The 24,523-nt window shown below is 42.3% G+C and overlaps 1 protein-coding gene across 8 annotated transcripts in view; it reads left to right on the top strand.

Moving 5' to 3' along the window:
• LOC110958472 (serine/threonine-protein kinase WNK2) overlaps positions 1-24,523 on the top strand; it is a 44,341-nt gene that overhangs the window by 12,720 nt on the left and 7,098 nt on the right. For 5 of the 8 annotated variants that reach the window (XM_051950211.1, XM_051950210.1, XM_051950209.1 and 2 more), the window contains exons 3-25: positions 5,084-5,256; positions 5,388-5,608; positions 5,696-5,853; positions 7,878-7,966; positions 8,433-8,652; positions 11,411-11,690; positions 11,772-11,887; positions 13,752-14,915; positions 15,569-15,754; positions 15,958-16,389; positions 16,830-17,171; positions 17,386-17,429; positions 17,784-17,943; positions 18,047-18,163; positions 18,459-18,629; positions 18,918-18,960; positions 19,230-19,328; positions 19,755-20,542; positions 20,916-20,973; positions 21,076-21,149; positions 21,346-22,007; positions 23,269-23,498; positions 23,679-23,903. In XM_051950211.1, the coding sequence (XP_051806171.1) occupies positions 5,084-5,256; positions 5,388-5,608; positions 5,696-5,853; positions 7,878-7,966; positions 8,433-8,652; positions 11,411-11,690; positions 11,772-11,887; positions 13,752-14,915; positions 15,569-15,754; positions 15,958-16,389; positions 16,830-17,171; positions 17,386-17,429; positions 17,784-17,943; positions 18,047-18,163; positions 18,459-18,629; positions 18,918-18,960; positions 19,230-19,328; positions 19,755-20,542; positions 20,916-20,973; positions 21,076-21,149; positions 21,346-22,007; positions 23,269-23,498; positions 23,679-23,903 (6,052 nt within the window). Of the gene's footprint in view, positions 1-5,083; positions 5,257-5,387; positions 5,609-5,695; positions 5,854-7,877; positions 7,967-8,432; positions 8,653-11,410; positions 11,691-11,771; positions 11,888-12,169; positions 13,115-13,751; positions 14,916-15,568; positions 15,755-15,957; positions 16,390-16,829; positions 17,172-17,385; positions 17,430-17,783; positions 17,944-18,046; positions 18,164-18,458; positions 18,630-18,917; positions 18,961-19,229; positions 19,329-19,754; positions 20,543-20,915; positions 20,974-21,075; positions 21,150-21,345; positions 22,008-23,268; positions 23,499-23,678; positions 23,904-24,523 lie in introns of those variants that run through there. The other 3 variants (XM_051950208.1, XM_051950212.1, XM_051950214.1) reach the window with 3 other exon arrangements.

Raw genomic sequence — 24,523 nt, 5'->3', positions numbered from 1 at the left:
CTTTGCCTCTGTGCTTTACTCTTTTGTAGATTCAGCAGCAGTTTGTTGTGCAGGAACTATAACTTTTTATTAAAGATGAGACTTTTCTGAAATTAAAAATAAAAATCTAATCCCATACAATTTTGGGGCCTGTTAAAGCTCGTGTCCGGAGTTTGAATCGCAGCGTCTCCCAAAACACTGTTGGTCCCTCCGTCCCTCTGATTTCGCCCCTTTATTTGCGCACGCGCGCAGTACATGAGAGGAGTGCCCGGAGTGCTGCAGCATCTTGCCTGTTTTGCTGTTTTCCACTCTTCTACATTTAGTACATTTAGTAAATAATAAAGGAATTACGTTAGAATTCTGTATTGAGTCTAACTTGTCCTAATACCAAAATAACATGAATCTGCTAGGATGAACGAGTAAAGTTTCAATATGTGATTACACTCGTGTATCCCTCTCGATGACGTTGTTTATCAAACTTAGTGCATTTACGCGTGTATATGTGTTACATTGTTTATTTATTTCTATCTAGAGTTCAGAATTGCATGACTCCTCTGACGAAGAGTATGTCCCAGACGCCCCAACATCTTCCTCCAGAGGTCGGGCATCTAAACGAAGCCGTCAAGCGGGCTATGGAGGCCGTGGTCGGGGAGCGACGCGAGCACCCTGAGCCAAAAAACGTCCTGCAGTCTCTTGGCCTGACAAGCCGTGGGATTGGTAACTTTTCTGGAAGTTGCTGAGCCCTGATGCTCTCTCCTCCACAAGCAAAACAAATGTGCTCGTGGTTGCGTAGTGCGTAGCTCGCCCACCTCTGCATGGGCTTGCTTGCTGTGCGCGTAACCGTTGATTGACAGCATGACAAAGCTGAAGCTCGAACTTGATTGGTCGGCAGCGACCGGCGCTTTTTGGCATAACATGGGGGTCTGTGAGAGGAAGGCGGAGCTCATGAATAAATTTTCATATCGCGTCATACTAACATTATATTATAGTATCGAACTAGACTAACACATTTAAGCTTTGTTAAAAAATGATACATAAATTGAAAACAAACGGAAACTCCGGACACGAGCTTTAAGGGGGTTGGTGACATGGGGACAGATGAAGAGAGAGGGGCCAGGTTATATGTATATGCCAAACAGTTGAATTGTTTGTATTTTGTTGTTTTGTGTGGCATTTTTAAAAGCAAAAATAGTTTACTAAAATAATAGTTGCCAACACATTTGCATCTCATTCACTGTCTATATATGTTGTGCATGCGAATCTCTCAGCTGTTTTCACACATGCACTTGTGCCCTGAACTTATCTGAAATTTATCTGGCAGAGCTGTATGTGTACAATGTAAATGTCTGAATTGGGTGGAATGGACATTTAACAGATTTGATCCTGTCGGCTGTCTAGCACAAAGCCTGAGAAATGTCTGACCGAATCAGTGTGAATAGAGCAGGTCATTGTACGGAGGGTTCACAGCGAGTGAGAGAATATGTCGATGACATTTCTGTCCTGTAACTTGCGTGAAACTGGAAAAATACAAATAAAAATGTGTAATTGGTGAGACAACACAAATTGGGAACTTATATCATTCAAGGCTCATACCAGACGAATAGCCAGAAGACTGTTGTTTACATCCAAATTATAAAATACTTTGTGACTTTGTGTCGTCTTTGATGCTCCTCCCAGGTACTACCCCTCATCTAAACCAAACAGTATTTCCACAGAGTACTTCCGGTAATTACAATGTGCAAGTTGAACAGTCGCTTGCTTTGTGGAAGAAAAACTCCAGACAATATGTAGAGTTTATATGAGAAAATGGTTTGAGACTGATGATTCAGAGAAATTGCCTACCTTCACACTCTGTAGTACCAGAGCCCCTTTACTACGAGAGTTTAAGTCTATTATTCATCATTAGATGCAATCAATGTGTGCCTCTTCAATCCCAGTAAAACTTCACAACCTGGTAGTGGGTGGAAGGAAGTTTCTCATGTGAAGATAGGTAAGTGAACAAAAGATCTGGGCTCACACATGACTGCTCTCTTGATTAAAACAATATGCATCTGGCGAATATATGTGATAGGGATTTCACATACAGTTGGATTAATTAAATAAAAACAATCGGTGTTTGCGTCTTCAGTTATCAATATTAAATTTGATGGCCACTTGGCAAAAGCCTATTTTGTATACAACATCAGTATTTGTGAGAGTATAACAGTTGTTTTTTTATGCTTATGTATGCTGCAAAAAATCTAATTTAATGGTAAATCCTTTGACAAGCATGCAGAGCTTTTCACTGTTGGCTCAGAACTAGTGTGTGTTGGAGAGCGGGGTCTTTCGGAACTAATTTCACAAGAAGGATGTTCATTGTTTGACAGATTTTCCTGAGTTACGGGTTTTTCTTTCGATGATGAAACTTGATTAGTGACACTGATTGCATTACAGAGGTTAACCTCCAGTTTTAGTTTAAGCACAGCCACATCAGTTTTCAATCAAAGCGGTTGCAAAGGCTTGTCAGTTTTCTTGTCTAGTATGTTGCGTGGAAAATGTCTTATCACGTGTCCAGATAGATTTTGGTTCTTGACCGTCTACTTGGTTAGGAATACTACACCTTCATAAAATCTCCATTTTGCTCGCTTTGTAAGCTAACTGAAGTGATAGCATCAGCCACTGCATACTGTACATTCTCTGTCATTAGTGGGCTCAGTGTAACTCAACATCCAAACTAAGGCCATGCTCTACCCAAAGAGTTAAATCAAGTGTTGCGGAAAATTTCAGTGACTGTCACGGAAACCGCTAAAGCCTCTTGTATAAGACCATGTATTTACTGCTCGATCTTCAGGTAAAGTAGTTGGGATGATGGCTATCTCTTCCACAATAAGGATACTTATTCTGTTTTTACAGTGACAGTGCAGTAAAGGCAACATGTGACATTATGGCAGGAATTTGATTTCAACACATAGTTTTGCAATTACATGGTGTGTGAGCCTGCAGTTCCCAGGACTGATGTTTTAATCTATTACCTGCTCCCTTCAAAACCCAGATGTCCACTGTCTTGGCATCATTTGGATTTGTCTGTGGTCCTGTATGAGCTAGCAGAGCAGTGGAACTAATAGATTTGAATGCATAGATATAGTGGGTGGCAGCAGTGTGCAACCCAGCTTCAAAGATTGTTTCCTGGGAATGTCACAATCTATTTTTCTGTCCTGTGTGTGTGTGTGTATGTGTATGTGTGTGTGTACACCCTTGCCTGGGCGGCTACACACTCTGCTTTGGCCAACTGCGGATTTGCTTTAGTATAAAAGTGAAGTGTGCAGCATAGCTTGATAAGATTACATGCACACAAACTGTCGACGATGGAAAACAGTTTAGACCGGAAATGTAATTTAATTGGTCACAGGTCCCTAAGAAGTAATTGAGTTTCATCTGTTGACATTTATACTTTGTCACTGGGTGTGTGTCATAGGAGTGACAGTCTTCTAATATCTCAGTTTGCGTATGTATCTGAGTGTATCTTGCCACACGGTGAACAACACCTCTGAGCCTACATGTGACTTCTGAATTATGCAGAAGCCCCAATGTCTGCAAAGAGGGAAGCAGAAATGGAGTGGTGTGTGGAGAGTGTGATTGGGACTTGGGGAACACTCTGAGTTGGGGGTTATTTAGAAAAAGCAGCGGGAATCCTGAAAGATGAGCAGAGAGATGATGATGGGGAGGGAGCAAGAAAGAAAAAATGGGGTAATGTGGGGAATAGAGTATTGCCTAAAGGGAGAAAGAGCTGCAATGCTCATTGGTCCAAAATCTTTTAAGCTGTCTGTTTCATTCCTCAGTGTTGCTCTCTTTAGACCAGCGTTTCAGGTAAACTTCAGACCACGTGCTGCTTCTGTGCAACAAAGAGCACTTGGGGATAACCCAGCCTAACTTAGGCAGCCCCTGCCTTCCATTGCTCAGCTCGCCTCAGTAGAAAGACTTCTCTGCAGAACTGAATTATTCATGGGACTTCAGAAGAGTGCAGTGAAAATCCCCACCCCCCACACACACAAAACCTGATATGCTACATTCTCACACACGCGCACACCATGCTTTATCATCATATCGGCACATTGCGTCACAACACGTTGTGCTTTATTGTTAATTTTGAGGTTATTTGAGGTGATTTTATATGTTTGAGTTTCATCTCAGGGGGAGTTAACTCTGGTTGAATAATTAAAAAGATCAGATGCCGCTAGATTGTGTTTATTGCATTGCACCGTCAGTCTCGTCCATCTCTGTGAGGGGTGGGGTCTTGCTGCTGGCAAGTGTTGAGTGTGCGTTATGTAAGCCGTTAATGTTGTGATCTAAAGTAAAAAGGACTTGAAAGAAACCCCTACCTAAAGCAAGGTGTTGCCAGAGTGGAGTCTAACAGAATTGGAGAGGGAAGGGATTCAGAGGGAGCAGTTACAGAAGATGCTTATGCATATGTGGGAGATGCTGGGTGATGAAGAAGGGAGTGGTTGGTGTGAGGGGTGCAGAGAAAGAGATAGATTGCAGATGCGGGGGGATGGGAGAAAGGAGCAAAAGGTAGTGTGTGAGCAAGCAAATGAAGGAGACTGAGACAGAAGGATCGATGACATGTAACCTTTAGCTGCAGCATGTTGTGGGTGTGACCATGTTAATATCTCCCTGGCTGTGGTTTGTTACACCTTCATGTCTTTTTACACGTCGTCAGTGTTTCTGGAATTAAAGCTAACAAGTGAGAAGTCACTTCTGACTGTATTCTCCCTGAAATACTTGTATACTTTAAATATTGTCCACAAGGAAATATATTCAGGCAGAGTCTTCCTACTGCTTCAAAAAGCCACTGATGTGGATTTTTTTTCCCCCACACAGATGAACGCTACGGACAGTCATCTGCTTTGATGTACATATGGTCTAATTAGAGATGTGTATATGGCTGAAAGACTGACACTAACCTCCTCCTCACTCCCTCTGTCTTGCTAAAGCATACTCAATGCATGAATTTACAATGTGCAGGAGAGGCGACAGGCTCTTCCATCTGGCAGCTCTTGTGAAGCAAATCTAAGTACCTATTATTAGGGCTTTATATTCATTGTTTCTTCATCTGTTGTTCTTTTAGGACCGTAAGCTGTCAAAAGTGGAACGCCAGCGCTTTAAAGAGGAGGCAGAAATGCTAAAGGGTCTTCAACATCCTAACATTGTCCGGTTCTATGATTTCTGGGAGTCGCCGCTTAAAGGAAAGAAATGCATTGTTTTAGTAACAGAGCTCATGACTTCAGGAACGCTAAAAACGTGAGTATTGGTACATGCAGATATTTTTGAGATGGCATCACTGAAGAGTAAATTCAAGTGAACTTACCACTTCACTTTGTATTTTGGAGCTCTTAAATGTCATGTGACTTGTTTCCCTTTCCTTCATACAGCTATTTGAAGCGTTTTAAGGTAATGAAGCCCAAAGTGTTGAGGAGCTGGTGCAGACAGATCCTGAAAGGCCTCCACTTTCTCCATACCAGGACACCTCCCATCATTCATAGAGATCTCAAATGTGATAACATCTTTATTACTGGACCTACAGGGTCAGTGAAGATAGGGGATTTAGGACTGGCAACGCTCAAGGCAGCTTCCTTTGCAAAGAGCGTCATAGGTAAGAGACTTTATTATGTGTATTGGTAGATTTATTGTTCTAATAGCAAAGAAGTAGTGACATGTTCATTGGGCTCTCTGTCTGCAGGCACTCCAGAGTTCATGGCTCCAGAGATGTACGAGGAGCACTATGATGAGGCTGTGGATGTCTACGCCTTCGGCATGTGTATGCTCGAGATGGCCACCTCAGAGTATCCCTACTCTGAGTGTCAGAATGCTGCTCAGATTTATCGCAAAGTCACCAGTGTGAGTTACACTGTACAATTTTACATTATTATCCTGGAGAAAGAGGTAGCTTAGGACCAGCTATCTTTGAGGAAGTACACAGGAAAGAAGAGGAGTAAAAGAGGGGCTTAGCATTCAACAAATGTCTTTGGCTGGAATGAAAGAAAGGGACGCTGCAATTATGGGGCAAGCTCTGTAACCATTCAGCTACTGGGTTGCCTCTTGTGTTTATTAATAATTGGTATTCTCCCAAAATTACATGTTAGTGAATAAAGGAGTTTATGGGCTTTTCTTGGCTTCCCTCACATTTTTACTTCCTGTGGCCTATTACTTCTACACCTCTATGGAAACAGCACAACCAAGGCTAGAAATGGAGACAACTGAAAAATGTTGTGGGATGCAACTAAATTATAATGTAAACATTATATAATATAAACAAGAAAAATGAAAGTTTAATTTCTTTTTTCTTAGTTTTACAGTTTCCAAGTGCCCAGAGGTGTTACCCACACTGGGGAAAAAAAGTAACGGTGCCACATACAAATTTTACCACTTACATTTCTGACTTGTTTCCATGGTTGTCTCCCATCTGCTCTGTGTAAACACAGCCTGCAGTTCAGACGAAAAATCTCAAAATTTTTGTCATGACTGCTGGTGGTAGCTGAGTCACCTGTGGCTTATTTTGGTGAACTATCAAATGATTTGAAAATTGAAAATCTGGAAACTCCTCATGTTTATAAGGCTTCTGGCTAGGATAAATATAAAATCTGCTAGATGGATTTAGGATTCAGAGTTAAACTACGATTGAGATAATGGCTTATTACTGTTTAGGGGCTTTAAGGTTTTAGGTAAAAACCTAACAACATTGTTTAAAACGTTTTGATGCAAAACACTGTTAACAATTGCTACACCTGTACAAATAAAATGGAGCTCTGCGAGTTGCTCAGTAGTGCTCACCAATACTGCATGCAAAAACTTGAAGATAACAAATGTGCTAATAATTTGAATAAAGAAATTAATATATTTATATAATACTTTCACAAATGATCATTTCTTTAGCAGTGTAAATTATTGCTGTGCAATTTTGTAATAATTCAGAGTCATGCTTCACAGTAGTGAAGTAGTTCAGGGTACAAGATCAGCACTGTCTATAGGTAGATGAATCCTCAGTCTTGAAATTCTTTGGTGAAGAATCTAATGAGCCATACGGAATCACAGAGGGAGTCCAAACCTCTCTTTTCTTTATCTTAATAAGGCCTAAATGCCATATCTTGTTCTGTTTCTGTTTGCTTCCTTCTACTATCAAAGCATACTGCAAACTGTTTTCACATTATGGGGTGTCCAAAGTCATGATGGACTTCCTGATTTGATGAACAGTATTGATTTTCCACCGTTGAGTCTTGGCAGGGTTGGAAACTTAGAGATGATTCTTTCACCTGCTGTTAAAGCGGAGAGAGCTTCTGTGTGCGCATTAATGGTTGGGCAGCATCAGTGCAGCTGTCTCTGGATACCATTTTCTGCATTGTTACTGTATTCATATTAGTGTCCTGCAGGGACCACTGCGGGATATTAAGAGGCGATTGATCAAAGAGAAATCCTGATAGCGTTAGACTATGTGTGTACGCCCTGAATAGGTACAGCAGTCAGCTGCATATTTAGTATGAATGTTAATTCAGTGATTGCATATACTTTACATATAAATTTGATTTGATGCAGAATTTTCTACGCACCACACATACTGCTAGACCACAGAGAGAATAACTGGACGAAAGCTGCCTCTAAAAAAATAGACCTAATTAACAAATGTGAGTGTTGAAACATTTATTCCACCAATTTAAAAGTAATAAGCAACCAAATCTACTGAGTATCAAACCCTCACAAGCTTTCTAAACCTCTCCTCCTACTGTGAGTACTCGGGATGTTCTAAACAGTCAAAATACCACAAACAACATCCACATGCTCTTTCCTCTGTTATTCCTTTGTCATTGTTTCACAGCATCGTTTGATTGCATGCCGACACTGTTATGTTTATATTTCCCTTTCCTCAGGGGGTGAAGCCAGCCAGCTACAACAAGGTCGTGGATCCTGAAATCAAGGAGATCATTGGGGAGTGTATCTGCCAAAAGAAAGAGGAGCGGTGAGTGGCTGTCCCCGTCGTTGCCCAGTGTCCAGCCAACGGGGCCCACAAGGTGCCCTCTCGTCTTTCGTGCCTTGTCTCGCCTCCTCCGCTTTATTGCTGCAGCGCTGACAGTTGGGATCTCAGCAGCATTGCAGTTCCCTACCATGTCTGCAGGGTGTCTTTCAGTTCTGTTACATAATTAGTTTGTGTACAGAGGAGAAAATAAACCTTAATTAGCTTCCAGTGGCTCTTTTTTTTCCAGTTTAAGCATGACTATATTCAGTATGTGACTGTCTAGGCGGCACAGGTAAAACATGACCATATATGATACAATGCCAAAATATCACTTCACTGTCAATGCAGTAGGATTCTTGTACCATAGCTAGTTACAGTTGTTCTAAACCCTTGATATTACAGATTAGTGGCAGCATTGTTTGTGGAACAGTTTTGTGCTAGAATCTGAACTTGCGGTTTCTTCTCACAGGTACACCATTAAGGACCTCTTGAACCATGCTTTCTTTGCTGAGGACACTGGTGTGAGGGTGGAGCTAGCGGAGGAGGATGATGGGAAAAAGGCCTCAATAGCTCTCAAACTATGGGTAGAGGACCACAAGAAGTTAAAAGGGAAATACAAAGAGAGTGGAGCTATTGAGTTCACGTTTGACCTAGAGAAGGAGGTCCCTGAGGTTGTGGCACAAGAAATGGTGAGTGAATAATTTAAGGTTTCATACATGAAAAAACATTTGATAAGCCTGGTTTTGATTTCCTGTCACTTGCTGTATGTACCTCTTTGTTTTACATGGGCATCATGTATTCATTAACTTTTGTAATTATTTAGATTTAAATCAGTTTAGGTGCACAGTTTTTCCTACTTTGCGTGTCTGCTGGTATTACTGTGTTCTGACTGTTGGTAATGCTTTTATCTCATGATCTGTGAGTATACTAAAAATGAGATTGTTCATGATAGCTTGCTGCTACAGATAAGGCACTCAGGCCTTGTAATAAAAACACAGCCAGAAAAAACATTAAATTTCTCTGTGTGGGAGTCTTGATAATATCTACCCCGAGGCTTTATATTGCTCATCTCACATTCTTCAAGATCATGAAAACGTCCTTAATAGGGGTATAGCTGTAAGGAGACTATTGAGTTAAATTCAGGTTGGGAATGTAAACATTCTCATTATTAGCCTTTACTTTCTAACAGACGAAAACAGGTTTGTTGGATAAAGGAAACCTGTACACCTTAGTGGGAACTGTCATACCTTTAGTGAGAATAATACAGGGAGAAATAATTTAGGTTTGTACTTTTGACAAACTATTTCAAATAGCTGACATTGGAAAAAAAAAAAAGTTTGTTGTATACATCAGGTCACAGGGTCATCTGCAATATAGATACAGTGCCATGGAAAAAATATTTTCCTACTTACAGAAATCTTTCATTTTTGCATACATGTCATTTGGAAATGTTTCAGATCATCAAACTACTTTTAATGTAAAAGATAACCTAAGAAAACACAAAATGCAGCTTTTAGATTTTTTTTTTAAGGTTTGATGCTGTCCAGCCCATCTTGACTTATGTGAAAAGTAATTGCCCCCTTAACCAGCAAACGACCAATTCATTTGGCAATTGTTACATTTTACCACACACACCTGCATATGATTACAGCCATGCTTGCTGAACCGAAATATCATAGTATTCATCATATCATCACAGTATAATAGTACTGTCTGGCAGTGTGAAGCAGCTATAGGATCTCAAAAAGCAGCACATGACACCCACTTCTTAAGAGATTCAAGACCAGTTGTGAAACAAAGTTCTTGACCTTTATCAGTCTAAAAAAGATTACAAAGCCATTTCTATGGCTCTGGAACACCAGCAAACCAACCTAAGGCTCAAGCATAGATGGGTTATACAGCGTGACAATGATGTTAAGGACACAAACAAGTCCACCTCTGAGTTGCTCAAAAAGGACAAAATTAAGGTTTTGAAGTGATCCAGTCAAAGTCTGGACTTTAATCCAATTGATATGCTGTGGCCAGACGTTAAAAGAACAGTTTGTGCTTGTAAACCATCTAATGTGACTAAATTAAAACTATCCTGCAGAGAAGAGTGAGCCAAAGTTCCTCCATGGCGATGTAAGACTGACCACAGGCTATCACAAACATTTAACCACAGTTGTTGCTGCCACAGGTGGAAAACCAGTTATTAGGTTTAGGGGCAATTACTTTTTCACATGAGTGATATAAGTTTTTAATAAATCTTCAATGAATCACTATTTTAAAACTGCATTCTGTGTTTTGTGGGTTATCTCTGTCTAAGAATCAATACATATAAATATTAGTTTGATGATGTGGAACATTTAAGTGTGAGAAATGTCCAAAAATAGAAGATTTCTCTGGGGGGGATGCTTTTCTTGTAATACATTCTTGTATACTACATTTGAATTTAGGAGTGAAAGACAGATGTTTAGGAGCTGTGTCAGGTGAGGGTTCTGGATACTCATTTTAGTCATTTCTGTTCTACTTCAGATTAGATCAGATTCAGATATTCAGCCTGCTGATCCAGTTACAGTGACATGTCTAGTTTTCATGGCCTAATCTAGTGTTTAAAACAGTGCCTTCATTTTCAATGTTCCCCTCTCTTTTCCTTACATCTCCTCCATTTCTTATCTGCTCTCTTCCTCTCCATTTTTCTGTGAGGTCTTGAACATGCTGTGATTCTAAAAAAAAAAAAAAAAAAATCAAGGCTCTGTGTTACAATCACCTTAGGATGGTAGCAGACGTAAACCAACAGCACAGAGAGACTGTCTGACCAGCAAGCTTGCATGTCACACCACTCGTTATTCAGTCTGTTATTTCTCTACAGAGAGGAAACATGAACTGTAAAACAATTTTCTTCATTGAGAATCCTGGACCTCTTTTCCTGGCCATTCAATCTTACATCTGTGCTAATGATGCCTTAATACTTTGCTTTATGTTTAAATGACCTTTAACAGCATACTGTGTTTACTACGGCACAGTTAAAGGATAAACATAATTTATTTAAATAGATTTGGTTTTAATATGTCCAAAATAACTGCTTTACTGATATTGTTTTGTAAAAAAAATATGAGCTTGTTCAGCTCATCTGGCCATCATCAACAATCAGTTTGAAATATGTTTTGGCTTTGAGACAAAAATATATTTAAATTGTACATACAAGTGTTCTATGCATTGTGTCTTTATCTTTATTTTGCAGATGTAACACTCCGGACAGTTCTGTTGTGAACAATGAACCAAGCTGCTAACAAAGGGAACGATTCCCCACTGCTCTGATCCCCTTAAAATAGATTCTCTATTCCTTCCTTTTCTTGCTCTTTCTGTCTGCCTCACACACTCCCCTTTTCAATGCACCCTCTCTCCGCTCACATGCTCAACGCTAAAAATATCCTGGAAGTCATGCTCTCCCCTTTTCTTTGTCAGGTGGAGTCTGGCTTCTTCCACGAGAGTGATGCAAAGACTGTGGGAAAGTCGATCAGGGATCGTGTTGCACTGATCAAATGGAGAAGAGAGAGAACAGCGTCTGCTGCAGTTCCAGTGAATCTGGGTGACGAAGGACACAGACTCCAGATGACACCATCTCAGGGCACCACTGCTGGGGCCTCACATGTAGGACAGCCCCTTTTGCTGGAGCCAGAAGAGCCAGAGGCAGACCAGCACAACAGGCTGCATAAACTACCAGCCAGTGCCACCTCAGTGACATGTAAGAGTGTTCTCGTCCACTCAGTGATACTTTGATTTAATTTTGGACTTTTTTATGAGTGCAGGATTTGTGTTTCTACAGCAGACGGCACACTTGATAGTGGCATGGGCTCCACTGTGTACTCAGACTCCCACAGCAGCCAGCAGAGTGTCCTCTACCAGTCCCTGCTGGAGCCTATTACTATGGCAACACAGCAGGTCTGTATCAGAAGCTTAAACACCCTGGTGGACATGTACATTCAAAGATATAAAATATAGACACTCTTTGAAACCAGCCATTGCTCACATGACCTCAGACCTGAAAACAAGCACTGTATTCACACGCTTACAAACAAGTATCAACATGCATACACATGTGGACATATGCAGATCAGTCACAGTTGTGCACATTTCATGCATATGTTTTTTTTATATCTTTGTGCACCCATGCAAACAAGTTTGTTTGTCCTCATTTCATCATATCGCGTATTTCTTTGGGGTTTTGTTGTGTTCATTATGAGTAACTTGTGTTTTGCTTTTGGGTTGTTCCTTGATCAGTGCCAGAGCAGTAGCCCTTATCTGACAGATCGACCTCACTCCTGTGGAAAGAGTGAATTGCAGGGGACAGCATTGAGTCCAGAGCTCAGGACTCAATTGGGAGCTGCAGGCCGGAGGGGAAGTGCCCCTGTTATTGACACTCAAAGGGCAAACCACATTGCTCAACTTCATGCCCTCATTCAGTCTCAGAGATCAATCAGTCCCACCCCTACGGTACCAGAGAACCAGTTGGAACTCAGCCCTGCTGAGCTTCACTCAGAGGCTAAGGATGGGTTTCCCGCTCAAACTGCTCTGCCAGTGCTAAAAGTCTCTCCTGTCTTGTCACCTTCTGAGTATCGCCGCCTTAGCGATACCAGCATCAGCTCGCCATCAGAGGCCATCAGTGAGAACTTAGCCTTGCCTGTGGCAGGTGGGCGCAGACACTCTGACCTGGGTAGTCTTTTGAGCCTAACCTCTCATCATAATCACCATTTGACAACGCATAGAGGTACCACGTGCCAGGCCTGCCTCTCTTTGCTTCTGTTGAAATCACAAGATGGTAGCCATCGCCGCTATTCCATTGTCACACCAACACAGCACTGTCCTTGTGACTTTAGGCACCATCCAAAAGGTCACCCAAAAGGTTCAAATGACTATTCAAATTTCTCACTGCTGCAGCAGTCCCTGTTTAATATAATCGGTCGCAAGGCAGCCCCCTGTCACAGTACACCCACCCAAACCTCCCTGCTGCACTCCTTAGCTGCCCACAGGTCTGCTGGCAGCAATGATGTTTGTGGCCTTACGAGTCCTGTCCAGTTTGGCAGTTTGGTTGAGGACCAAGAATCTCTCCAGGAGTGTGAGGACAAATACTGTGCCGCAGAGCAGCAAGTTACCAGGGCTGCGGGAGTGGTAGGTCACAGTAGCAAACAAGCTTTAGTTTCCTGTAATGGGGCAAGCACCTGATTAACAGACTTCTTCCAGCCTGTAGGAGGTATAACATTATTCTGCATGGGACTGGGCTGATCTCCTGCCTACTGTTTGACTCTTGCTGCTTTCATAGGTCTTCAGTGCTGACCAGCGTCTTAAAAATCACTAGCTAGCTGCTGTTGAAGGACAATGGTGCCACCTCTAACAGATTATATGTCCCTGCTGATTAACCCTAACCAATCCCTTCTACTACTGACCTAGATTTTAACATTTCCCTTTCTGCTTTACTAGCCCAGTGCAACGGCTGTCTTCCTCCTTACCTTGCCAAGGATAGATGGTCTCTAATTGAAGGAGAAATGGTGGCTGTCTGATTTCCATCCTTTGTCTCTCCTACTATTTCTATATTGTGTCCTCATTTTAGTTCACACCTGTCAGCGCCTGTTCATTGTCAAAACGTTTTTTTCATTAACTTATTTTTATGCTTCATCCTCTCATTATACTTGCATCCTGTATAACCCAATGGAAACTGGCACACTTTTTAGCTTTTTGGATTTGATATTGACTGGAAAATTCACTCTCAGGAGATATTAACTTGAATATCTGTTATGTGTATCCTTAGGCCAGTTCTGTAGGTCACCAGAATCAAGCCTCTGTCCAGGGCCTGCCCTCTTCCAGCACAGCAGTGAACACACCACCGCAGTACCTCCAACCTGGACACAGCTACCCTGCTGCTCCATATGCTGGTCAACCCAGTGCTGCAACACCAGCTCCAGCCAGTCTATGTTCAGTCAACATCCAGCATGCAGCCAGCGCTTCTAGCTACTCACCTCAACGTGTGCAGCAAACCCAAGCTGTAGCAGGTATTGCAGCATCAGCTATGCCACAACATGTGGCACAGAGCTACCAAGTACCAGGCCACCAACAGCAGCAGGCTGCAGCCACAAGCTCTTTGATGTATCCTTTGCAAATCCAGCAAACTTGCCAAAACTCTGTGGCCCCAGTTCAAGAAGAGGCTCAGTCTGCATTAGGATATCCTGCATCAGTCAAACAACAGAATGCAGCAAACACCCTGCCAGCACAGCAGCCAGCTCAAAGCTGCCCTCTTGCTTCTGTACCTCCAGTTATGGCAGCCACAGTTCAATGTCAACCTGCACAAGCTCCCAGCGCACTGCAGCAGGTCCAAGCCACAGTCAAACTGCCCAGTCAGCAGCCTGGTCAAAGCTCCTCCACACCAGCACTTTACAGTCAGCAAATGTCCTTTCAGCAAGAGCACCAACAGCCCTTACAACAAAATACACAATCCAGTGTACAACATGTGCAAAATACCGGTCAGGCATATATTCAGCCTCAACTCCAGCATTGCCAAGAAACCATGCATACCATACACCAACAAATGGCACAACAGCCCGCCCTCCAGTCTCAAAGTTTTCATTGTTCTACACAGCAACAAGTACAAACCCCACCACTGCAGCAGCACAGTCAAACAGCCGTGCAGACAGTGATTCCACAGCCATGTCAGGATGCATCTCAGTATCAGCCCCATCCCACAGCAACCCAAGTTGCAGCCAAACATCAGAGTTACCCTGCTGCAGGTGCACCAGATGCTGTCTCTCAGAGCCATGTGCAGTCTGCCCACCATCAGAATGCTCTAGGTCAGAGTCAGTACCTACCTGCTCAATCTGTTGCTGCCCCAGAGAATTATGGAGGAGCTAACAGGGTAGTGACTCCTCAGAACCTTCCCAATTCTTCCCAGCAAAGCCAGGCTGCACATATCACTCAACAGGTGAGTGGAAAAGTCAGTTATTACTATACAGTACATTCTAGAGTAGCATGCCTAGTGTCCCATTTATGAATTTTGCTTGTTTTCCTCCTCTGACCCCTCAGCCTGTCTTTATTTTTCATCAGTTTCAGTCATATCTTTGCATCACTGCTTTCCTAGATTCAGTAGGACACTTTGGTCTTCACACAATGTGTCACTGTGGGACTAAGAAAATAATGAAGTGAATTAACGTGGTAGATAAGTACAGAACATGTAATTTTCATACTACCTAAATTGTCATGTCTGGTTTTGATTTGGTGCAGCTAAATTGGAAACGGCTGCATCGGTGGACAGTAGATGAATGAAAAATGAGCAGTCCAATAAACAGGAGTTTCCTCGGACATCAGCCAACAGAGAGATAATGGAAACCGTAATGAAAACAATAACAGTGGTTTTAGCCGCTGTATCCGCCAGCCCTTCTAGACTTGCTCTGTTTTGTGGTACAAAGTGCTACAGTGTGTGCAGAAGATTCTGACCGATTCCAGACATAGGGGCAGGATGGAAAATGTGAGCTACTCTGAACTGGGTCAATAGCAGGAAATACAGATTTCCAAACTGAGGGATGAAAGTGTAATCCCTGCTGTCATTGAAGTTCCTCCCTTCTTTTTGTTTGGTAGAACATCCCTTCTGGTCAGATCATTTCACAGCATGGACAGGGCCATGGACAGAATATCAGCCAGCCAGCTTCCAGTGTGCCAGAACAGGCACTTCTTCCTCAGCAGTTACTGAATCAGACAACTGTCCACCAACAACTGCAACCGTTGCAGATTTCAACCTCGCTCCCACCATCGCACAAGTCCCAGGTATTGTTTATCTGTTACCTCCTCATTTTTTTCATGAGTTATTGTGAGTCTTAGCAAATTTTCTAACCTGCATTATATTTAAAGGCCAAAAACAATATTGACTTGATGCAAGTTGTTTTGGTGCATCTTCCTCTTATGTTTGATACTTTTTTCCTCTAGACTTTGATTTTCTTCTGTTTCTTGTTTTTTGCTTTTCCCTTCAGTTTCCTTCACAGTATCCCACAGTCCAGGTGATGCCAGCTGTGACTGACTGTGAATCCTCCTACCCTCACTCCTGCACTGCTCCTCAACTTTCAATCTCCTCTTCTCTAAATCACATCTTCCTTTCTCCTGGACATGCTCTCCCTGTAACCCCGTCTGTCTCGCCCCTCTCTCCCTTGCACATTGAAAACACATTAGTTTCACCCATCCCAGTGTCCCTCATACCTTCCCCCTCACTTGTGCTGGGTAAGGTGGAACCCACATCCCCACAACACCAACCCCCTGCTGTTCTGCAGCAGAGTGCTAGGGCTGAGACTTCTCATGCTCAATCTGCATTTATATCAGCACTAAGCTCCCTGCCCATACACACACACACCGCCCCGTGTCAGAACACACACCCTTCCATAAATGGCAGCACTAAGCCACTGATACAGGTAATTATCACAGCTGCAGCGGAGCTCCTATGTTTACCAAGAAGGTGTGAACTGAAATTTAAGTGTGTATGAAGGGTGGTTTTACTGAAGTAAACATGTGATTGTGATGATCTCTATCAGATTGGTTTTACATTTTTGTATCACAAAATTCTTTGTTTTTAGTGTAGCTCTGCCTAATATAATGAATGTGTGAATATGTTACACTCATATTAGCCAAATATCACAGAAGACAAATCAGTGAAGTCTTTGCTGATAGAAGATATTGCAATTACTGTGCATAGATGGGAATCCTGTAGAATATTTTGGAAGAAATTATTTTTTAAGAAAAGACAAAACAACCAAGTACACATTTAAATATTTTCAAACATCTATGTGGGATGTATGATCAGATTCATTATGGACATTAGTAATACGAATGTGTTGTTTCTCTTTTATGACAGGTTCCTCAGCAAGCCCAGACCAGCCATCCTGAGCTTGTCTCCTGTACTCAACCAGGCCAGCATGCTCAGCTCGCACAACCTGCAACCTTTTCCTCACCTGTGCTCAACGGGACAGACCTGGGCACAGCCACAACGGCTTCCCAGCTGGACAGCATAAGCCCATGCCAGCTGCCCCCACAGGCCCAGCCCCAGAGTCGGGTTCAAAGCCAAATTCCTGTGCTGCAGTCCTCTGATTCTCAGAGAACATCATCTGGGTCTGCCAGTTCCAGTTTGACTCAGCAGAAACCACTCAGTACTCACACAGGAGCTGCTGGTCAGGCTCCAACAGAGATGAACACAGAGGTATGGACACATTATTCAGTTAAACACTTTTTGTGTCCTCATTAAGTATTCTTTCTTTGTTAGCTTTGGTCAACATAGATACCAGGCTAGTGACATGTATTTCCATTCAAGTAACTTTCAAAATATCTAATATAAAATATCTGGTCCATGTGATACTCTCCATTATTCCATATTTTTTCTTGGTTGTTTATCTTTTGGTTTTTGTCATCTGTAGGATCAAGTTGCAGAGAAACACACTGGAGGACAAAGCTATGACAGGTGCTATCTTATTTCCCCTTTGCTGTCTTTAAGCTGACAAGTTGGTGATTGCAATTCGAAGAATGCATATTGAATTAGAGTAATCTCAGAAAGTTTTAGGGGATGTTAAACGTGCACTAAACCCAGGTGGAGCATTCTGCCTGATAAGCAGTGACGTGAATGTTGACATATTGCACATGGTTTTTATTAGTCTTTGGACCTCTATTTGTCCAGACTAAAATATTTGAAAGGTCTGTGGTTTCCACTCATGTGGTATAGTAGCCACACCAAAGCTCTGCAAAGTGCTACATTGACTACATTGGTTTTGCTGTTTTGATTTAAACTAGTTTAACTTCTTTTTATCCCCAAACCCAGTGTCAACTCTGATGCCATGTCAGGAAAGGAGATGAGTGATGGTTATGAAGGGACACATGGAGGTAAAGGTGACAGCAAAGTCCGTAAACATCATCGCAGATCCACACGCACTCGTTCTCGACAAGAGAAGATTAGCAGACCAAAGCTTAGCATGCTCAATGTAAGTAGACAAAACGTATTCAAGCAAGAAACATATTTCTTTAAGCCCATGTTAAAAGAATCTAACACGGACAATATACGTATTGTGTTTGCTTTTGTGGCAGGTGTGTAACACTGGGGATAAGATGGTAGAATGTCAGCTGGAAACTCATAACCATAAAATGGTCACTTTCAAATTTGACCTGGATGGAGATGCACCCGAAGAGATTGCTACATACATGGTATTTAGGAGGCAAAGTTACTGCAAATTCAACTGATGCAAAAGGTTTTTGTAGTGTCCTGTAAGCTATTCATGGCCCAAATGTTTCCTTATGTCTTCAGAGCCCTGAAACTCCCTGTTTGCTATTTTCAGCTGCAATGCAGCAAAAATTCTCACATCTGTCTTGCTCTTTCTCACTCCTCCAATCTCAACTATTCATACTGGGCATATTTATAGATAGGCAGATTAATATTTAATGACAGAACTGCTGGGGTGTTAAATATTGCTTGTTAAGATAAGACCTTTGATTTCTTCAGGTTGAGAATGATTTCATTCTGCCTCTGGAGAAGGAAGTCTTCATTGAACAGCTGAAAGACATTGTAGACAAGGCTGAGGACATGCTGAGTGAGGACACAGAGGGTGAGAGGAACTCTGACCAGGGATGCAGCCCCAAACAGAGTGAAGGAGCTGGTATACTGGGAACAGAGGTGAGAAAGGAACTGTTGACAGTTTGTAGATGCAATGATGCAGTCTGTCTGTGAGTGCCGCTGCCCTGGGTACATCATCCTGACAGCACTCTCAAGATGACTTTGGATGCAGTGCTGCCAAAAATATCAGTCTTGCTGATGTAACATTTTGATCTAACTAAATTTCTTTCAGAGGTCTAGCTTTTTGGCTTGTTAGGGGAAACCTTTTAAGTCTCTATTAAATTAATGCCCATTCTTCATATCTCTTTAGTAATCTTTCCTTTTATTTTATTTTATTTTTTTTTGAAGGCTTCTACTCCCAGCACCCCACAGCTTGTGTACCAACAAAATGGTAAGGCTTTTTGACCATCTGACACACATGTATTAATTAATGCTTTTGAGTCGTAGTTCAACCCAGACTCAGCTACTTTGATTTACATCTGTCATCTCAAGAATTCTATTTTAATGTTGTATTGGACAGAGAATGACTTGATTATAAACTTTGTAAATATAGCTTTCAGATTCATTTTTAAAGTACCTTTAGCTCTTCTGCTTCATGTATGTATAAATGTATTTTAGTGTAGATCTGGATGTATGAGTTTGTGTCTCTGTACTTGACAGTCCTCCACACTGGTAAGCGCTGGTTTATCATCTGCCCTGTGGCTGAAACACCCATGCTTGACAAAGAGAATACTTCATCACACTCCTCTGCAGCCCAGGGTAAGCTGCACACTCAAAACTATCCTCTGCTATTTATTTTTCTGTCATCCTCAGTTTTATTATTGCCCAAGTCTGCAATCCTGTGTTGTTGTTTTTTTACATTAATAATATTTTCTACAGAATCAAGTTAAATGTTCGTGTTGTACTTCCTGCTGTTGTTACTGAAGACGCTGCACATGCATTAGAGTGTGCATCTGCACAGTTCAGCCGCTGGGGTCAGTTATATAAGAGTGCTTCTGCAGTGGTTCTAGGCAGAAATGAAGGGCAGGATTTATACTCCAGCTGACAGAGCCTGATGGGGGGAAGACGGGCAATGATGTAACACTCTGGCACCCGCAGGACCGAGCTCCTCTTCTTCACAGCTTTGGCTGTTTAACTCCCAATCTGTTCTCCTCCTAATTAACTCTGATCTCTTTATTTCTCCAGAATCTGAAAAGTCTGGCTCATTGTCAGTCAGGCCCAACAGCAACACAGCTGCAGTGACTACCCCAGTCGCATCTTTATCTTCTCAAAGCCCGTCCTCTTGTCTGCCCACTGCAGCTCAGACTTCAGTGCAGCCTTCGGACCAAATCACTGGCAAACCCCGGGTCCAGCAGACCCAGCCCTGTGTAAATAAACATTCCCATGCTGCTGGTGGCGTGAGCCATCAAAACTCCCTTCCTGTGGAAGAACCTTGCATTTCTGCTGTCTCTATGGTCACAGATATGCCATGCTGTGCTATTGTTCCACCTGTCTCTCTGGATGTGAATGCCTTTGATAAAGTAGCAGCTGGTGGTTTGGTCTCATCTCAAACTAATCAACCAGTTCAGAAGGCCAGCCCAACTGGAGAACTACCCCCTCAGCTGGCCTCCCATCAGTCTGTGGTCCTGCAGCAACCCTATGCCACACCCATGCAGCCTGGGACAGTGACCTCCCAGCCCCAGAGTCCAGCGCATCAGACCTCCCAGAACTCCCAGTCGTCCAACCAACAGCAGAGTGGGGGGCCAGGAGAGTCGGACAGTGAGGGGCCACGCAGGGTGGAGTTTGTTGACCGCACCATCAAGACCTTGGATGAGAAGCTGAGAAACCTGTTATACCAAGAGCACACTCCCTCCCAGCCCTCCAGCACTACATCTGAGCCCCAGGCTTCCAATACAGAAGGAGTCAGCTCCCCTCCAGTCCCAGACAGCCAGAGCACTGAAGGACCACTTACAAAGAAGAAAGGGGAACCACTGGTAAGATGCTCTGTGTGTCTGCCAATATTTATACGTTGTTTAGGAGCTCTGTTGAATCATTTCCCTGCACTATGCTATTGATTCGAGTACTGGCTCTAAAGAGCAATGCCAGGGCTGTGTTTCGAAAGAGGGTAGGGTAACATAATTTCTGCTGTCAGCATGATCATTCATCCCGAACTCTTGCCCTCATTTTGTGTGCATGCATGCAACCAAAAACACAACAGGTTCTGACTCATTCACACAAACTGCAGGTCAAGGGAGGATAATGGTTAGTCTTACCATACTGATCTACTCTTTTTAATGTTTTATAATTTGCCTCTATTAAAATGATTGCAACTTCCCACACACACACATTTCTCTCTTTCTCCGTTAGCCTCAGATTCCTGAGCGCACAGATAGTGTGGGTGCATTAAGTGACTCTGCAGTGGCAGGTAGGTAACAATATTTATGTAATGTTCATGTCACATTAGTAATGCATAATCATTCCAAAATCGCTTTAAAAAAAAAAAAAATTCTCTTCGCTGGTTCTTTAGCCACAAACAGCGGTTTGAACAAAAGAGATGTGACGACTGGCTCCAGTTCTTATAGCTCCAAAAGCCGTTTTCAAGTAAGAATCCACTTTGAAAGTCCTAATGCGTAAATCTGCTCAATATAAATGTCATTTTACCAAATTAAATTCTATTACAAGTCATGGCTGCAGCCATTGTTTGTTCTGTTTCCAGTTTGTTGCTGATACATTGCATTAGTTGATAATGTTTATGGACCCTAATTTTGTTACGAATGTGGCTTTCTCGTCCTTCCAGATCATCCCAACTCCACCGGATGTCATTTGTCGTTTGGAGAAAAGCAAGACAAGCTGCAGCACCTGCAGTTCCCCAGCACCCTCTAGTGGTTCTGGAGGTTCTCACAGCCAGACCCAAAGCACGAGTCTGAGAGAGAAGGGCAGTGCAGCTGTGCGCACATCCTCTGTGACAGCTGGAGCTGACGATGAGAATGCAGGAACATCCAAATCTCACAACAGCAACCGTTACTCTGCCCCACCGAACTTCTACCAGGCTACACCTACCTCTAGTCCTGATGCCACCCCACGTCATATCCCCCGGGCCCAGACCATTGACACTTCAACCCATCACCACTATCACCACTCGTCTCACCTCTACTCTGACTCAGCAGATGAGGACAGCAGCAGCATAGCCCCTCCTCCAGCTCATCCTGCTCCCCCACCTCATACCCTGTCTGAGCACAGTGGAAGTGACCTCATGAAGAGGGCGGTTGCCTTCTTGCGCAGGTCTGGTAGGAGCAAAAGTGAGCAGAGCTCTGATTCACCAAGCCGACAGCCGGTGACAATGAATGGTCACACTCCTCCTTCTGCTGGACATGCCCACTCATCCTACATCAGCAGTGACAATGACTCAGAGTTTGAGGATGCAGATATGAGGAAAGAACTGCAGAAACTTCGGGAAAAGTAAATAACTTCCACATGTTTGCATTCACCCACATCTGCAAAGATGTTGCAGCAGTGCATTTATAAAACCCTATTTTATATGTGTTTTGTGTTTACTGTGGTTTCCTATGTATTTGCAGCAATCATAGTTTGACTGCTCTAAATGAAAAATGGATTGTATTTATTGAAGATGCTAAACATAAATCAGTTTTTTACTGCAATCCAGTATTTGGTTTAACAATATAAATAAAAATAGGGAGAATTTTGTGGATACAGGTTAAATTTAAATGTAACAACCTAATTTCTGATCAGAAAATGAAATGTTGCAGCTGTATTCACTGTTCTGATGGCATATGTGCAGGCGCATCTCCTTCCATACTTATCAGATGTCTGCGTGACTTGATTGAGGTTTAGAGCTTTTGGCAGACACACCATATATTACAGATAAATAACCTTATCCAGAACAATTTAAATTTGTGAACATTTAGTACCATTCAATGCCACAATAACTTAACAATGCAAGGAGGAACACTGTTCTGAGCTGTCATCTGAAGAATCTGAAAGTACTAGTCTGTAATGGCTTGAAATGTTTTCAGTTATTGGCCTCTTCAGCAATTATCAATAACCAGATCATGCTAATGCTAGTTATGTCAATAATTTTGCCAAGACTATGCAATGTAGATTATTTGACTTTCATAACATGATGCACTTAAGTACAGCATGTTAGTCACTGCTTTTACTATTTTTAGCTGCTAGATGCCAGCTTTGACATTACTGGAATCTTAATAGCTATAAATGGTTTTAGCATGTTCTTAGAAAATGTAAATATTTCCTTTTCCTGAACTTCCAAAAACTTCAGTATTGGTGTGGTGTGATTTGGGAGCCATGGCCAATCAAATACAACTTGCCTCTTGTTGTTTTGGACTAGACGACACATCATGTGGCCTAAACATCTGCACAATGTTCTTTGTTGGTAGCGTTGAGGACCATTTAGAAGCATCCAAGTTTAGTAATTTCCCATTATGTGCTAGTATGTCTGCTGGTGCAAAACAACTCATGTCTAAAAGACGAGCAAAAGTTTTTGAATAACTCGATAACCTACACACTCATCAGGAGAAGATGCACGGATCATTTTTGTAAGTGCAGTGGTGGAGGGTTTTGTGGAAAGAGTGAAGCCGAACATACTGAAGGGAAAAAACATGAAAAAGACTAGCCATCTGTATGGAATCTTTCAGAAATGTTTTAAGCAAATTTCTGTCCTCTCCCTTTACCTTCTCATCAGACACATGAAGGAGATTTCTGAGCTGCAAGCATTCCAAAGGAGTGAGATTGAGAGTCTGTACAAGGATCTGGGAAAAACTCTGCCACCCAATGTCAGCCTTCTGCATGCTGCACCCCCAACTGGTCGTAGGCGCAGGGCCAGCAAACACAAGCTGAAAGCTGGAAAACTGCTCAACCCGATGGTGCAGCAGCTCAAAAACAACCTCAATGCCACTAGCATTGAGAGGAAAGGTGTGTGTGGGTTGGCATTGTGATTTATAAGTGGTTTGCATGGTGATTTGTGTGTATGGAAGAGCACTCATTTTGTCTGTGAAAAAACACAGGAATGGCATCATGTTCAGAAAACCGTAGGAGTGTGTGATTCAGAGTGACTCACTCTGACTCATACTTATTTTTTTTTCTTAAACCAAGGTGATAGCGGTGCCAGTTCATCCGGCTCCCCGGCTAAAAGCTCAGTTCTGTCAGATGGCTCTGCCCACTCCAGTGGCAGCTCCAGCTCTGGCAATCGGCTTAGCACCGCCCCAGAGCAGGTCCACACACAGCAACCCTGTTCCTTGAAGGGCTCTTTCTCCTCAGACAATATCTATGCTGGGCTTCATGGTGATGGAACGGCCAACCAAGCTGGCCCCGGCCAAGGTACACATTATAGATCAATGTGCATGCTGGTGTGTGCGTGTGTGGATGACTTAAAATTGTTAATGTTGTCTATGTACACCATTTTGCAAACTGAAGGATGAAGGACCACCTCTGTTTAGCAACTTTAAACTATATACCTATGGTACTGATGGAAAGTGTAAAAAAAAAACAAAAAAAAAAACATATTATCATGTTAGACGTACAGACTTGTAAATCCACTCATCAGACTGGCACCATCTGTCAGATTGAGGAAAGAAGCGGCTATATGCAACCATATGTATCACAAGTAATACAGGGGGAATTTCAGACCTGTTAAAAATAGCTGATAATTGTCTGAAAGCTAAAGTCATCCAATAATTTAGTTATTAGCAAATTTTTCGCTGCAAATATACATCTGTATATTGAAGTCATACTTTCTTATTGTAGCACTGGGGGGGAAAATGGATCAGGCAAAGAACATGAAGTTGATATACAGTGCATGCCAAGAATTTGAAACATGAAATAACAGTTACTCAGTTCAGCAGTATAAAAAAAAATATGCGCCAACAGTATTAATAAATATTTGTAATTGTTTACTAACTTTCTTACGGATAGGAGTATGTGGCTCATTGGCTTTTGGT

Source organism: Acanthochromis polyacanthus, chromosome 6, assembly GCF_021347895.1.
Source record: "Acanthochromis polyacanthus isolate Apoly-LR-REF ecotype Palm Island chromosome 6, KAUST_Apoly_ChrSc, whole genome shotgun sequence".
NCBI classification, from domain to species: Eukaryota; Metazoa; Chordata; class Actinopteri; family Pomacentridae; genus Acanthochromis; species Acanthochromis polyacanthus.
Note: the sequence above shows the minus strand (reverse complement) of the source record. Positions and strands in the feature narration are given on the sequence as shown.